Source organism: Antedon bifida, chromosome 7 (genome assembly GCF_963402885.1).
Source record: "Antedon bifida chromosome 7, ecAntBifi1.1, whole genome shotgun sequence".
Taxonomy (NCBI): Eukaryota; Metazoa; Echinodermata; class Crinoidea; order Comatulida; family Antedonidae; genus Antedon; species Antedon bifida.
In genome coordinates, this window is record NC_136232.1 from 21,450,967 (window position 1) to 21,464,632 (window position 13,666).

General features: G+C 34.4%; 3 protein-coding genes across 3 annotated transcripts in view; all 3 read right to left on the reverse strand.

The window, feature by feature from the left end:
• LOC144848531 (procathepsin L-like) lies at positions 1 to 8,192 on the reverse strand. Its single transcript, XM_078705320.1, has 9 exons — positions 8,086 to 8,192; positions 7,172 to 7,311; positions 6,599 to 6,745; positions 5,963 to 5,995; positions 5,594 to 5,782; positions 3,446 to 3,608; positions 2,808 to 2,919; positions 2,404 to 2,506; positions 1 to 690 (listed from the first exon to the last, which is right to left on the reverse strand). The coding sequence occupies exons 1-8, from the start codon at positions 8,168 to 8,170 to the stop codon at positions 2,410 to 2,412; spliced, it is 966 nt and encodes a 321-aa protein (XP_078561446.1). The 5' UTR covers positions 8,171 to 8,192; the 3' UTR covers positions 1 to 690; positions 2,404 to 2,409.
• LOC144848529 (procathepsin L-like) overlaps positions 5,199 to 13,666 on the reverse strand; it is a 27,221-nt gene continuing 18,753 nt past the window's right edge. Inside the window, exon 9 of the mRNA XM_078705319.1 lies at positions 5,199 to 5,209. The gene's annotated coding sequence lies outside the window, so the exon portion shown is untranslated. The remainder of the gene's footprint in view (positions 5,210 to 13,666) is intronic.
• LOC144848999 (procathepsin L-like) overlaps positions 12,592 to 13,666 on the reverse strand; it is an 8,057-nt gene continuing 6,982 nt past the window's right edge. The window contains exon 9 of the mRNA XM_078705951.1: positions 12,592 to 12,742. The gene's annotated coding sequence lies outside the window, so the exon portion shown is untranslated. The remainder of the gene's footprint in view (positions 12,743 to 13,666) is intronic.

Sequence of the window (13,666 nt, forward strand, 5' to 3'; positions counted from 1 at the left end):
TTGATATAATAGTTATATAGTTTAATATTTATAACTTATTTATAATATGAAACTAAATGATGATTGAATCATGGACAAAATAAGTAGGAGGAAAGATATCTACGGTGACATCAAAAGAGTTTCCACCGCGCTATCCTATGCAAAAGCACCGGTGCCAATCAAACAATCACGCTCTTTGAACACCATGTCTGTTGCCACTAACCAGGATCAACAACATTTAGAAATCGTATGCGCAATCTATTATTACTCTATTGGTACATCTGCGTCGAGTGATTGAGAACAAGATATTGCTAAACAACTATTTAGATCAAAATCGGACTACGGAAAGTTCACTTTCTTACGAAAGGTTTAAGTAATTCATATTATTAATAAAATATGTAATTTTTATTTGAATTATCTTCTTGTTCAGAAAACCTCCGAAAATTCATATCATATATTAAGAAAAAAAAACTATTACGCTGCCAATTTTTAGTTTAGAGAATCATCTATGTTTATCTTCCTACATTCGACATGTCACTTCAGCATTACCATCACCTGAACGCGTGCATCAGAATAATATGTGTGTGCGTTGTTTTTACATTTTCTACATTTCCAACAATTAGATGATTTTACTAGGCCTGCTAACCACTTCAAAATTTTAATGTACGTATTACGTATTATCATCGATAACAATTGACCTACAATGTAAATCTAGAAGAAAAAAGAATAAAATATAAATGCATTGTGGGTTATTTGCATAATTGAACTGCTGTTTATATATCGCTTATACCCTTTAATGACCGTACACACTTTCTAGAATTAAACAAAAGATTATTGATTGCAACAAAAATACAAAAACCAAATGAGTAAGTTTCAATCGTTATTCATTTATTCAATTCATTCATGTCTGACGGCTTATGACTTTATGTATTATAGGTGTAGGTTGTAAATTTGTTATTATATCAAGATTGATAAACACCTAAGTAAATTTTTCCTTGCAGATGAAGTGTGTTTTCTAGTCCAAAGTATGATAGCATTATTAGTTGATGCTGTATTTACTATTTGTGTTTATTTCTTGTAGACACTAATTTGTTCTTGACATATGGAGAATTTTGCACTCTGTATTATTTTTTCCGAAATAAAAGATGAAATGAATGAATTATGCTGACATTAGTTCTTCCATTGTTGCTGCTGCTGTTGTAGCTGCTGATGCTGCTGCTGCTACTACTGTTGTTGCTGCTGTTGTTGCTACTGATGTTGCTGCTGCTACTGCTGTTGTTGCTGCTACTGTTGTTGCTGCTACTGTTGTTGCTGCTACTGTTGTTGCTGCTGTTGATGTTGCTGCTGCTACTGCTGTTGTTGTTGCTACTGTTGTTGCTGCTGATGTTGCTGCTGCTACTTTTGCTGTTGCTGCTGCTGTTGCTGCTGTTGTTACTGCTGCTGTTTTTGCTGATGTCGTTGCTGCTGCTGTTGTTGTTGCTGCTGCTTCTGTTGTTGCTGCTGCTGTTGCTGCTGCTGCTGTTGTTGTTGCTGCTGTTGTTGCTGCTGTTGCTGCTACAGGGGGTAATGCTACTGTTGTTGATGTTACTATTGTTGTTGTTGCTGCTACTACTGTTGTTGTTGCTGATTTTACTGATGCTATTGTTGCTGCTGCTGCCGTTGTTGCTGCTGCTGTTGTTGCTGCTGCTGCTGTTGCTGTTGCTGCTATGATTCTTGATACTGATGTGGTTTATGTTGCTCTTTTGCTGCTGTTGCTCCTTTGCTGATGTTGCTGCTACTGTTGTTGCTGCTGCTGCTGATATTGCTGCTTCTGTTGTTTTTGCTGCTACTGTTTTGTTGTTGCTGCTGCTGTTGTTGTTTCTGCTGCTGCTGCTGTTGCTGCTACTGTTGTTGCTGCTGTTGTTATTGATGCTGCTGTTGCTGCTACTGTCGTTGCTGTTGCTTTCCTGCTGTTGCTTTCCTGCTGTTGCTGCTGCTGCTGTTGCTGCTGCTGATGTTGTTTTTGCTTCTACTACTGCTGTTGTATCACATGTGGTGCCCGCATCATGGTTTTATGTTAATGATTTGTTTATGGTATGATAATTGGAGATAAATATGAAATACATGTGATGTTGTATTTATTTACCAAATTTTCTTATAATACTGGAGAAATCTAAATACAGGTAGCCTACAAAGAACGGGTGCTTAAACAGCCAATCAAAATGTAATGTCACTGTTATCAAGTTAACGTCGCCATAATTATCTTTGCTGAATCTTTTTAACTTATTATAAACTGAAGTTGTTTTTGTTTTTGGTTTTTGGTTTTTCCTTTTCTTTTGCATAATTGTGGCCGTATCCATAATTTAAAACTAAGAAGGCGATTTATTTATTCATTTTTTAATCGAGCGGGTGGGATAACTAAATAATTAACTAATTTTAACTTACCTAAAATTAAACTCTTGGATAGCTGGCCCTAGTGGTAATTCCACACGTGTTATTTGTACGGGATATCTTAAAGTAACCTCTCATTCCCCAAGAAGTACCCCAGCTAAAAGAAATTCAAAACATATCCGTAAATATGTGGCAAACTGTTTCAGAAATCAGTAATTAAGGAATTCGCGCCCTCTATATCGTCACTGAAAAGATGTATGCGCAACATGCATAATTTGATCAATCACATGCGGTAGTTTTGATGACTGGCAAATTACTTTCGTAATAGCTTACTATGAATGTCTGCTTTTCTATTTTCACAACACAGTGCTTTATGTTCATAATATCCCAGTATAGTATATACTGTAGTAAAAACTTGGTCCTTATATTATCAGGGTGTACAATGATCTTATACTCACCTGTTTTTAATCAACCAATAGGGATTACCGGATTGACGATCGTCACCGTAACCAACAATCAAGACTCCATGATTCAGATATGTGCGACTGCATCTTGAATCAGAGTAAACTCCTAATAAGGCCGTGTTTTAGCAGCCATAACAAAATTATCGGTTAATTTTCTAACCAATCAGATAATACAACAGTACAACAATAAAGTGCGCATGTGCAGACATTCACGAGGCAATAATTTGTTTTAAAGACAGACTAAGATACAACAAGAAACAGGCTTTGGCATAATATAATCGTTTTCGTTAATACGTACAATTTACAAGTTGTGAATTTAATAGCATTATACATACAGTATTGCCGTTTTAAAATGTATGTACAGGTATATTCAAATCGTACAGTTGTTCAACTACTTATGCCAGCTTTAAGTTCTATGCTTGAACAAACAGTTTGTTTCTATCTCCCCTCTTTTCCTCTCTCTCCTCTTTCCTCCACACCCCTGATCACATAGTTAAGCCTACTATTATATTATTAAACTAATTTTGTTTTACTTTTATCTTTATTACTTGGCGGAAATCGCATAATGATTGATGAAGGCATGAAGTACTCGCCATAGCGCATTGCTGACGATAAAATACTTAAACTAATACCTTGACGATATGACCGAAATGAAGAGGAACGAGCATCCATCATAGCCGAGATTGGTCCAACAGAACCCACAGCGCTCATTAGTGTTCTTTCATTGTTAGAAACGTGTACGTAACTGGTAACTGTAGCAACAACTAGGCTAGCATTGTACTTGCATACCCCAGACTACAACATTTAAAATAAATTAAGAACACTATGTAATGTCGTCATAGATTTGATGAGGTAAAAGTGAAATACTGAATAAGTCATTCTTCCCTAGTATTGAGTATCACGGTGTGACGTCACAACGATAGAGGGCGCTGTATGGTTGCTAGCCAACCAAAAAATGCGTTCAGCGCTACTATGTTGATAAACAGTAAAGATCTGTATTTCTATCAAATTACGTATCTTAGCTTGATTTTTTTAAACTTAAACTGTAGTTGAAGAATAAATAGATTATTAAAAACAAATGTTTAGTGATCTTTTGAAATTTTAGTTTGTTTTTATTGAAAATTATTATGTTTTAAAATGACTACTTCAATAAGCCTATTCCAAACCATTGGTGATCTTGGAGTCACTCAGGCAGGCTAAACGCATTTTTGGTTGCGCTAGCCAGAGCCATATATAGAGAGAGTTACGTCATTGAATGGATTAGAAGCCGTGTTTGTGTCCAACTATTCCTATGTAGCGTATGGAGTTGAGTCTTTTGTTTTGAAAATGTATAACGTTCAAAAGGCTTTAATTATCGAATTTAATATCAAAACAATCAATTTGATTAAAGGTTTTTGTTAAAATAATAAAAAAATTATAAAGTTATTGCGAACATGATTTAAAACAACAAAAATAGCAATTTGGGAACGGCTCTGGTTGTGCGCTCCATGCACGCTCTACGCGTGCGCGTTTAGTTTGTACAGCGATTCTCTATAGTAATGCATTGTTTTTACATTTTGTTGTTTAAAATCATGTTCGCAGTAACTTTATGATTTCGTTATTATCTTAACAAAAACCTTTAAACAAATTGATTGTTTTGATATTAAATTCGATATTTAAAGCCTTGTGAATGTTATACAATTTTTAAGCAAATGACTCAACTCCATACGCTACATAGGCATAGTTGGACACAAACATGGCCGGCGTGCACACCACGTGACTTTCTAAAATCCGTGAACGCAAAGTCGTAACTCTCTCTATATATGGCTCTGGCGCTAGCAACCACGCAGCGCCACCTACCGTCGTGACATCAGCACCGTGATACTCTATACACCCGACGATTGTATTCTTGCAATTTGATTGGTTAATTACGCATCAAGATTCACATGTCATTTGGAATTAGATATCTAATGGTGATAATTAACGCGCTTTATATAACTAGATTCTTGTCATTTGATTGGAAGATTGTAGGTCACAATAAGTGTCAATCGCTCTACAAAGCGCGGTGAATTCCCAATTTTACCGGAAGAGGCGCGACGTCTTAAACGACAGTTTTGCGCATGCTCCAGTGGCTTTGCACACGCGTTCCAGTGAGAGCGCGGTGAATTGCTATCAACCGGTTGAAGACCGGAACTATGCTCAACCTCCCATAACAACACTTAGCGATCTCTTGCAATTTTCTTCTGTCGAGAGTGACGATGCAATTACCAAATTACATGATTACGCAGACTGATAAAAAATAAACACCAAAACAAATAATGTGCGGTCAGGTAGGCTATAGAGGTAAATACCTTCTGTTGGTATGTTATAAAAAAATAAATAGATATTTCCTAACCTATCCTAGGCATACGTTTAATCTCAAATGTAGCCTAGGCTAGGTGCAGTCAGGCCTAGTTTATGCCTTTCATTCTAGAAATCTGAATGAAATTACAAGAACCTACTTAGATGTTATATAAAAAGCTGACATACAGAACTGTTTTGAAATGGATATTTTACTTTCATGGATTAGTATTATGGATATTTGATGTGAACTCTCTAAAGCTCTGTCTACACTAAAAAAAGTGTGATGTGCCCAAATATGATAATGATATGCCCAAATATAGTATTGATGTGACGTCATCGTGTCCATTATGGGCACATCACATTTTGTTTGATAGTGTAGACAGAACTTAAAAGTATGTTATGTTACTCATTGTGACGTTCTATGTATACATGTTTTTAAAAATGTCATCTGGCCGTACCTGTCCTTTATATTGGTAGTCTTTTTCTGATTCAATACCTTCAGCTTTGATATATTTAAAAGCGTCGTCCGGATATCTCCTAGAACTGTAACAACTGGAGTAGTCTCGAGAACAGTCCATAAGTTGCTGTTCACTGAGAGAGATTAATTTGTAGGATCTCCTGAAATGCTGACCTTCTACAGAACCAGCCTACAGTATTTAAAAAATGGTATGATTTGTATAATAGAAACAGTAATTATTAAAGACAATTAAAGCGTAACGAGAAAGACAAAATCCTCAATCAAGTATCATAACAGATATATGTATACAATAATCATAACGATCTCAAATGTCTAACACTTTAGTAAATAGAGAACAATTTCAACTTACTGCAGAAAATGCCCAACCAGATTGGCAATATTTCTTGAAAAACAAAAGATTTGAAACAATGTAATATGCAAACATTATAAAAATAAAAATGATTACAAATTGTGTTGTTAAAATTTGTGACAGCAGTTTTTACACCATCCCACCATCATGTCCATCATGCCTACACAAATGCAATATCGTTATGAGTTAATCGTTGTTGTCGCACATCTAAAACTCACTATTAACGTACACGCGACGCACGTAAACAGTAATTTGGCTAAGTATAAGCGCGAATAACACGAATAGTAGTTTATGATTGGTCAAAGTACTTGCCGTTGCGTGTAACACAAGCACCGACGCAAGCGAATCGACTAATGACAAGCGGCATCGCTTATGATTATAAATTATGCGTTGCGCTTACGTCATCGAGATGCGTTTTGAGGAACCATGCAAGCGTAACCAATACGCATGATACGACGGGGAAAATGGTATAGAAACTACAATAAAATTAAAAGCAGAAAACGACATTTTAAACTAGTTTTAAAAGGTATAAAAATGGAATATAGGCTTGTATTGTGTTCAGAACAGCATGTTCATCAACATTGTTGAAGAAATAAAAGTGAGAAGAACCAACAAAAAACAAAACAAAAATCTTACTTGGTCTTTTACAGGTGTTACGTAACCCCGTTTTGTCCAGTCTACTGCATTTTGAGCTTCAAAATTACTTGGCTCCTGATACATTGTTCCTGTAGTTGTGTTCATTTTTAAATAACCAAGGAAAAATGAAACAAATTCATCGTCCGTCTACAAAATAAATACCGTATAGCTAGGTCTACTCCAAATTGAAACAACTTTGGGGAAATGTAATACGAGTTATACGACTTAAATAAGCCTACCGTTTCCTTGTTGAATTAGAATATATTTTTAGACGGCGTTGAATTAGCCAGGTTTAAATCATTAATGTAATGTTAAGTAGATCCAGTATGCAACATACAATGTGAACTAAGCTGTGGTGGAAATCGAATTATGCCTACCATGGTGCCTACTTAATCGACTAAATATTTCTAAAAGGATAAATATTTTGGCACACATGGCGTTTCATACGTATAATACTTTGAAGTCGAAAACACAGTGTACAAGAATAAATATAATTCATGGTATGTCCTTCGGGTGCTATGATTGTAACATAATTTCAGCGTAAATTAATTTTATAGCGCCCTCAATACTTACCAGATCAGCAAACTTGTTGATTCCGACAGTATAAGTGTGAAGTCCTTTTTCAAATTCGGCGTTGTGTTTTTTAATGAACTTCTGGTGGTCTTCAAATACAGATCGGCGGTAGACTTCCTCTTCTGCGGTGTATGCCTTGTCTGGAAATACATAACGCATTTATTTGATATTTGTTCAGTAATCATTTAGACAATATGATTCACAACCAATATTATTTGTGGCGGGTTTCCTATTTAATATGCAAAATGGAAGAAGCCGAGTAGACATTGTAGGAAACGGTTTTAACATATATCGGTTGGTTTGATGGTCGGTCGGTCTGTTTGTCGGTCGGTAAACACTAACTCAAATTTGCGCACGCGACTGCATTCATGTATATGGCCTTGTTTAAAAGAACCACACTTCCTAATTATACAAATTAAATCGTTATTATTTGTATTGCAAACAAACTAAAAGACACATGGTTATACGTACAATGCGACTCTATAGCTCACTATGTCGGTCGGTCGGTCAGTAATCACTACCTCAAATTTTAACACGCGACTAGGCCAGCCATGTATATGGCCTTGTTTTGTTATAACTAAAAGTGAACAACAACAAAACAAATAATATATCATAGCACGAACTATAGTTTAAAAGTAATAATTAGTTTATTTTTCACTGCATACGATACAAGATAAAACTGATCAAACGATTACAGGCAAAATATGGCAAAAGTTATGTTAAAACAAATTTGATAATAATGAACATTTTTAATGTTTAAACTGCCAAGAAGAATACAAGAAGATACATTAATTTCCTCTAGGATGCAAACTTCGCGTTGGAAATTTTCAAAATGACATAAACATATACAATTTAATTATCATCTGGGCTTTCTTTTGTTTTACCAAATATAAATTACAGTACTTTCAACTTACCAAACGTCTTTTTAAACATCTCCCATTTCGGATTAGATTTTGCTACCGAAACACCAATAAGTAAAACACAGAGAAAGATCTTCATGTTTCGTACGAACAGATTCAAATGCAAAACCTAAATGATAACGTCTGATAGTCTCATATAATTATAAATAATTGGTTTCAGTTGTCAAGTGATATAACACGTGATGGGAAGGAGTTCATTTGAGGGAGGTGCTTACTCGAGGAATACGTTTATTTTTTTAGTTTTAATAATATGGTAACATTTATAATCAAATAAAACCCTTTAATAGATATATAAAGTGGTAACAAAGAATAAAAAATGCTAAGTAAATTGTAGATAACAGTCCGATGAACACTACTAAAAGTAATATAATTGAATTATAAATATAATACAATATTGTGTGTATAAATGTGGATGGGGCGGCATTTATTAGATGGTTGAGGGATGGGGGCGGCGATTATTATTCTAAGTGTTGTTTTATTGGGGAGGTGTTGGGCGTTTTCAAGTAAATACCATCCTAATTGGTATAATTAATACATTATTTAGTTTAAACATTTTTAAACTAACTTCCGCGACACGGTGGACCGTTTCGGCCTAAGAAGAAAGACGTTTTTAGACGGCTTGCAACATGAGCAGAAGTATCCCAGGGTCCTAACGGGACACATAGATCACAGTTATTCCTGTCAGCTTAGTCAACAACTAGGCTATCAGGGTTCACTCGATTTCAAAAGGTCTTATCATCAGTTCTCCTGATGTAATTTTATACACTATTCCCAACAATATACTTTTTTTTTTTTTTTTTTTTTTTTTTTTTTTTAACCATATTTAATGAGGGTGATCCATCCAGTGATTGCTGATCATTAGGGACCCTCAGAGGTTCACAAGACAAACATATACACAAGATGCTCTACATAAACAAAGTCTTATTACAAGTCTTTGGGAGTGGAGTAATTTGGTCCTTAGAAAAAATCCTGACATGTGACGGGACTTGAACCCAGGACCCTTAGAGTGGTAGCCAAGCATCATAACCACCAAGCCACAACTCCGATGCTTTATGAAATATATTTAATTTGATCTTTATTAATTTGCAGTATAATTTTTATTTTGGTCAAAAAATAATCAAATAATTAAAATGGCTATCGCCACCAACTGACAACTTAGTTGAAACCAGGAAGTTGCAAGGTGATGACAACGTGAACCCGGAAATTATTTCTACCACGTTTGATTGAAAATCTGCCGATAAAATCTTAATGATTCTTCTTTATTGTATCAAACAAAAACAATTTTCAATACAAAAGGTAGCCAAGGTATAGCCGAAGCTAATCAAGCTTGGTACCTTTTATCTTAACTAAACTTAAGCTACGAAATTGACAAATAAATAACAGAACTTAAAAGAAAATAAAAATTTGATGTCAAAATCAAAACAAAAAATTTTGAATAATAAATAAATAACATAACATAACATAAAGTGCTGTATGTACTATACTGTAATAAACAAAACCATATCAGTTCAATAGATAATATTATACAGATATTGACTGCTTAGAGGTTAAATATAAGATTTGACATCTCCGAGGGAATGATATTATGTTCGAGGGAATATATATTTCCCGAAGCGCCAGCTGAGGGAAATATATATTCCCCGAGAACATAATATCATTCCCGAGGGGATGTCAAATCTTATATTTAACCGATATAAAAGGCGATAGCTGTTATATTATATAGCCAAGAACAAGTCTGCTGGGTTGGGTGAAGCTAGGCTAGGCCTATAGTCCTCCTATAGTATTTGTATTGTATGTAAACAAGCCTGCCTAGACACCTTACCTTGCGAAGAATAATATACAGATAATTACTAATTAATGATTCCTTGGCAATAAACTATTCACTTAGGCCTAGGTCGTTTAAATTAACAGAAGAATTTCCATCAATAAGCCTATTAATAATAATATTATAATCAGGTAGGCCGAATAAACAATTCGTCTTCTTCTCTTCGAGGAGCCGAATCACCGGATGTTCAGTGCGTACTAGTTACTAAGTGACTACCGTGAGTATTGACCAATCACAAACGGTGTTTCATCACATTTAGGGAGGACTAATAACAAATGAGGGCGCTATGTATGCATAGTTTAAATAGTTTAGATGATTAATTTCTTCAAGCAAGCTCCGTGGCGCAGCGGTAGAAGCGTTGTCTTGCGATGGAGTGACAATTCCACCCAGGTTCAAGATCCAGTAGATGACTTTTGTTTATCGGCAAACGCGAGTGTTGCCACACGAAAATTACACAGTCAATATCATCGAACTCGAGAATGTATATGTTTAATGACAGGGGACACGATAATTACGCGAAAATTAATCGGTCAATATCATCGTTCTCGAGGATATATACGATTTACGATCCTCGCAGCGGTAGTCATGTGACGCAGTTTCAACCAATCACGTTCACGTATTTACATAGGCTATGTAATATCTGTATATATAAAACATTGTAAATTATAGATTATTCTTATATATACTTAAATAGAAGTAGTTCTTTAAGTTGTTTAGAGAAAGTAAATATAGATGTAATTGTTCGTAATTCTAAAGGTAAATCATTCCAAATAACAGCACCAGAAAAAGAAATTCTAAATCGTCCACAATTAATACGACAAGGGGGAATGGCTAAATTTAAATAATGATTAATTCTTGTATTATATGCATGATCAGTAGTTTCAAAATAATCAAACATTTTGTTTTAAAACCATTTACAATATCTTCCTAAGATAAAAATATGGAATAATATCGTAATAGCGAGAACTAATGTTATCAAGTCTACGTTTCGTGGTACAGATGAGACGAATGAGGTAGGTATCTAGGGCTGAGATTTGTCCCGAAGTGTTTCCATTGTGCTCGCCTATGTCATAATTAGGCATAATTTATATAAAGAAACAAAACTTATACATCGCCTGCTTGCCTGCTTAATGTTAAATATAATGTCTCTCTTTCTTAGCATCAGTCACTTGAGGTAGAAACCTCGCGTCTTTAAAGAGTTAATATTTACCTTAATTAGTGCTATTGTATTACACTTAGTAAGAACGTGAAATATGAAACTAAAACTAAACAGAATCACTTAAATAAGGAAGACAATTGTTTAAATATTATCTAAACACATTATCAACAGGTGGTAACTAGTGGAGCACGTTGCAGCATTACTAGGGTTTACAATCGTTGTCATGTGAAACAAGATTGTTACTAGCTTACGAATACGAATAAGTGTGCGTGACAAATCCGTTTTCGTTATCGTATTCGTAGCGTTGCGAAATCTCTGTTAGTATACTGTATTTATATAGAAGATGAACTATGAATCATAGTATAATGTATAATATAACTTACTCTGTATTTTAGAGCTGTATATTCAATTATTTATTTTAGAAGATTTCTAATTGTTTAGTGAATCAGACTTAGGTTAACAAGTGAAAAACAAAAGTCAAAGAAGCTTCCTTTTCTGAATATGTATACTGTACATAGTTAACCATTAAATCGACTTTGATAACTCCAGAGGGCGCCATATTTACAAGGTCAATCGGGACAAAAAGTTCTATTTGAAGTGTAGTGATGTAAATTTGCATCGTCGCGCTAGCCCCGGGTTGGATGGAACTTTTTGTCCCGATTGACCTTGTAAATTCGGCGCCCTCTGGAGTTATCTAAGTCGCTTATTGAACGCATACACCACAAAACGAGTAGAGAATAGGATAAAAGCATGCAGTTTTAATATCATAAAATGTTTACAGTTCATCAATAATGTGATATACGATTGCTATTAAATTATCAGACTATATTATATGATAAAAGTAACAAGATCAGACGACATGATACAGATACAATTGTCACACAAATTATTGACTGAGTAATTAGTAATTAATATTAATTATTTTAGCATCAAAAACAAAATAATGCAAAGGATAAACAATGTTGCTAATCGAGTGACTTAAATGGAATTTGCAACAATAACAGAAACAAAAATATGTACATAAAATTAAAATTCCAATTATTGTAATTTGTCTTAGCTTGTTACTACTTGTATAAATTATTATTTTGAAATAAGCCGTTAATTTAATTGTTTTACGTGTTTACGTCATGATGAAGTCATGAAGATTTTTATTTTCCATTTTTTTGCTTTTGTTATATTATTTTTTTTTTGTTATACGGAATGGCTAGTAAATAGTATGTCTTGTTGGCCACTTGTAGGTTTTTCCTTTTTGGGAGGGAGGGAGGGGGGATGTTGAAGTAAGTATGCTTCTAACAAAAGTCAAAGTTGAATATTTAGCTGAATAGTGTGTCAAAGTTACAGTGATGCAAAAATTGAATGTTATAATGATAACAAGTATAGTGATACTGGTTATATAGACGATGATGATGTCATAATCTCTATAACTATAATAATATTATATATGCTACTATTAGAGAAAAAAAAGCGAATTATCAATTTAGTTAAAGACACAAATACAGCCCACTAAACGGTGGTAACCTACATTTGTATATACGTAGCTCGTTAGATCATCCTGTGTTGACAATGTCAACTTTTTTTAGTTGAATGTTACCAGACCAAATATAAAGCGATTCTCTTCTTGTATAAGCATAAGCAGCAGCGTCGAAAGTAATTGTAGCCAAGCAAATCTATACAAAAAAAGGTAAAAGTATGTGTAGTGTCTGGATTGGGAGACTAAGGGGTTAAGGGAGATCGATATAACCATGGTTGGTAATCTGTATGTATACGTTGTACACAATGAAAGATGCAATAAATATACACATAAGATATAACAGTATGTGTAAATATAGTGGTTTTATATAGGCTATTCTAAAATTGGTTATACATTGTTTTTAAAGACAACATCCATGAAATATTTTACCGTTTGTAAGAACACTGCGTATATATTACTTTAAAAATAATGAAACGGGTCATTTCTGGTCATAAAATGTACCATCTATGGTTGATTTTGATAAAAGAGAAAAACAAGGTGCATTTTTTTATTTCCGATCAACGATGCGAACTATACTTATGTAGTTCTGATCGACGCACTTGGGTTTTGATTGTGTAATAAGCTCTACTCCAAAACCTGCAGGAAACAACGATAACGTACAAACATGTCCATAGTAGCTTAGCCTGGCGTTGTCTGGTTGCTAAATCAATTGCATTTTGGGGTGGTTGGAGGGGGGGGGGCAGAATCCGTTAATATAAACCCCGAAGACCCGGTAAGTTCACGGTACTCATCGTCAAAAAAGTAAAGTATAATAATCTGTTATGTGATGCTTTGACGAATTATAGGTGATCATTTTTATCATTTTATTGACATTAATATTTTTTAAACATGCACGTATGTTAACATTATAATCGGAAAACGTTGATGTCATCTTATTATACGCCTATAGTGCTGAGTTGTGCCTATTATATGCCATATACATTATGTACAGTATATACTGTATATCTATATACAGTGTAGCATTGGTGAAATTACGGACACACATCATGTTCTAATTTTTTGGCACTGATGACATTATCAAAATAAACTTGTGGATAACAATATCGAAAGATAATGAATT

Bases quoted from the DNA above. Each gene is read 5' to 3' on its own strand.
- LOC144848531 (XM_078705320.1), bottom strand. From the start codon at position 8,170: ATGAAGATCTTTCTCTGTGTTTTACTTATTGGTGTTTCGGTAGCAAAA. The intron at 7,312-8,085 runs GTAAGTTGAAAG...ATGTATTTCCAG, and splicing joins GATGTTTAAAAAGACGTTTG to ACAAGGCATACACCGCAGAA. The intron at 2,920-3,445 runs GTATTAGTTTAA...CGGCCTTATTAG, and splicing joins ATTTCGGTCATATCGTCAAG to GAGTTTACTCTGATTCAAGA.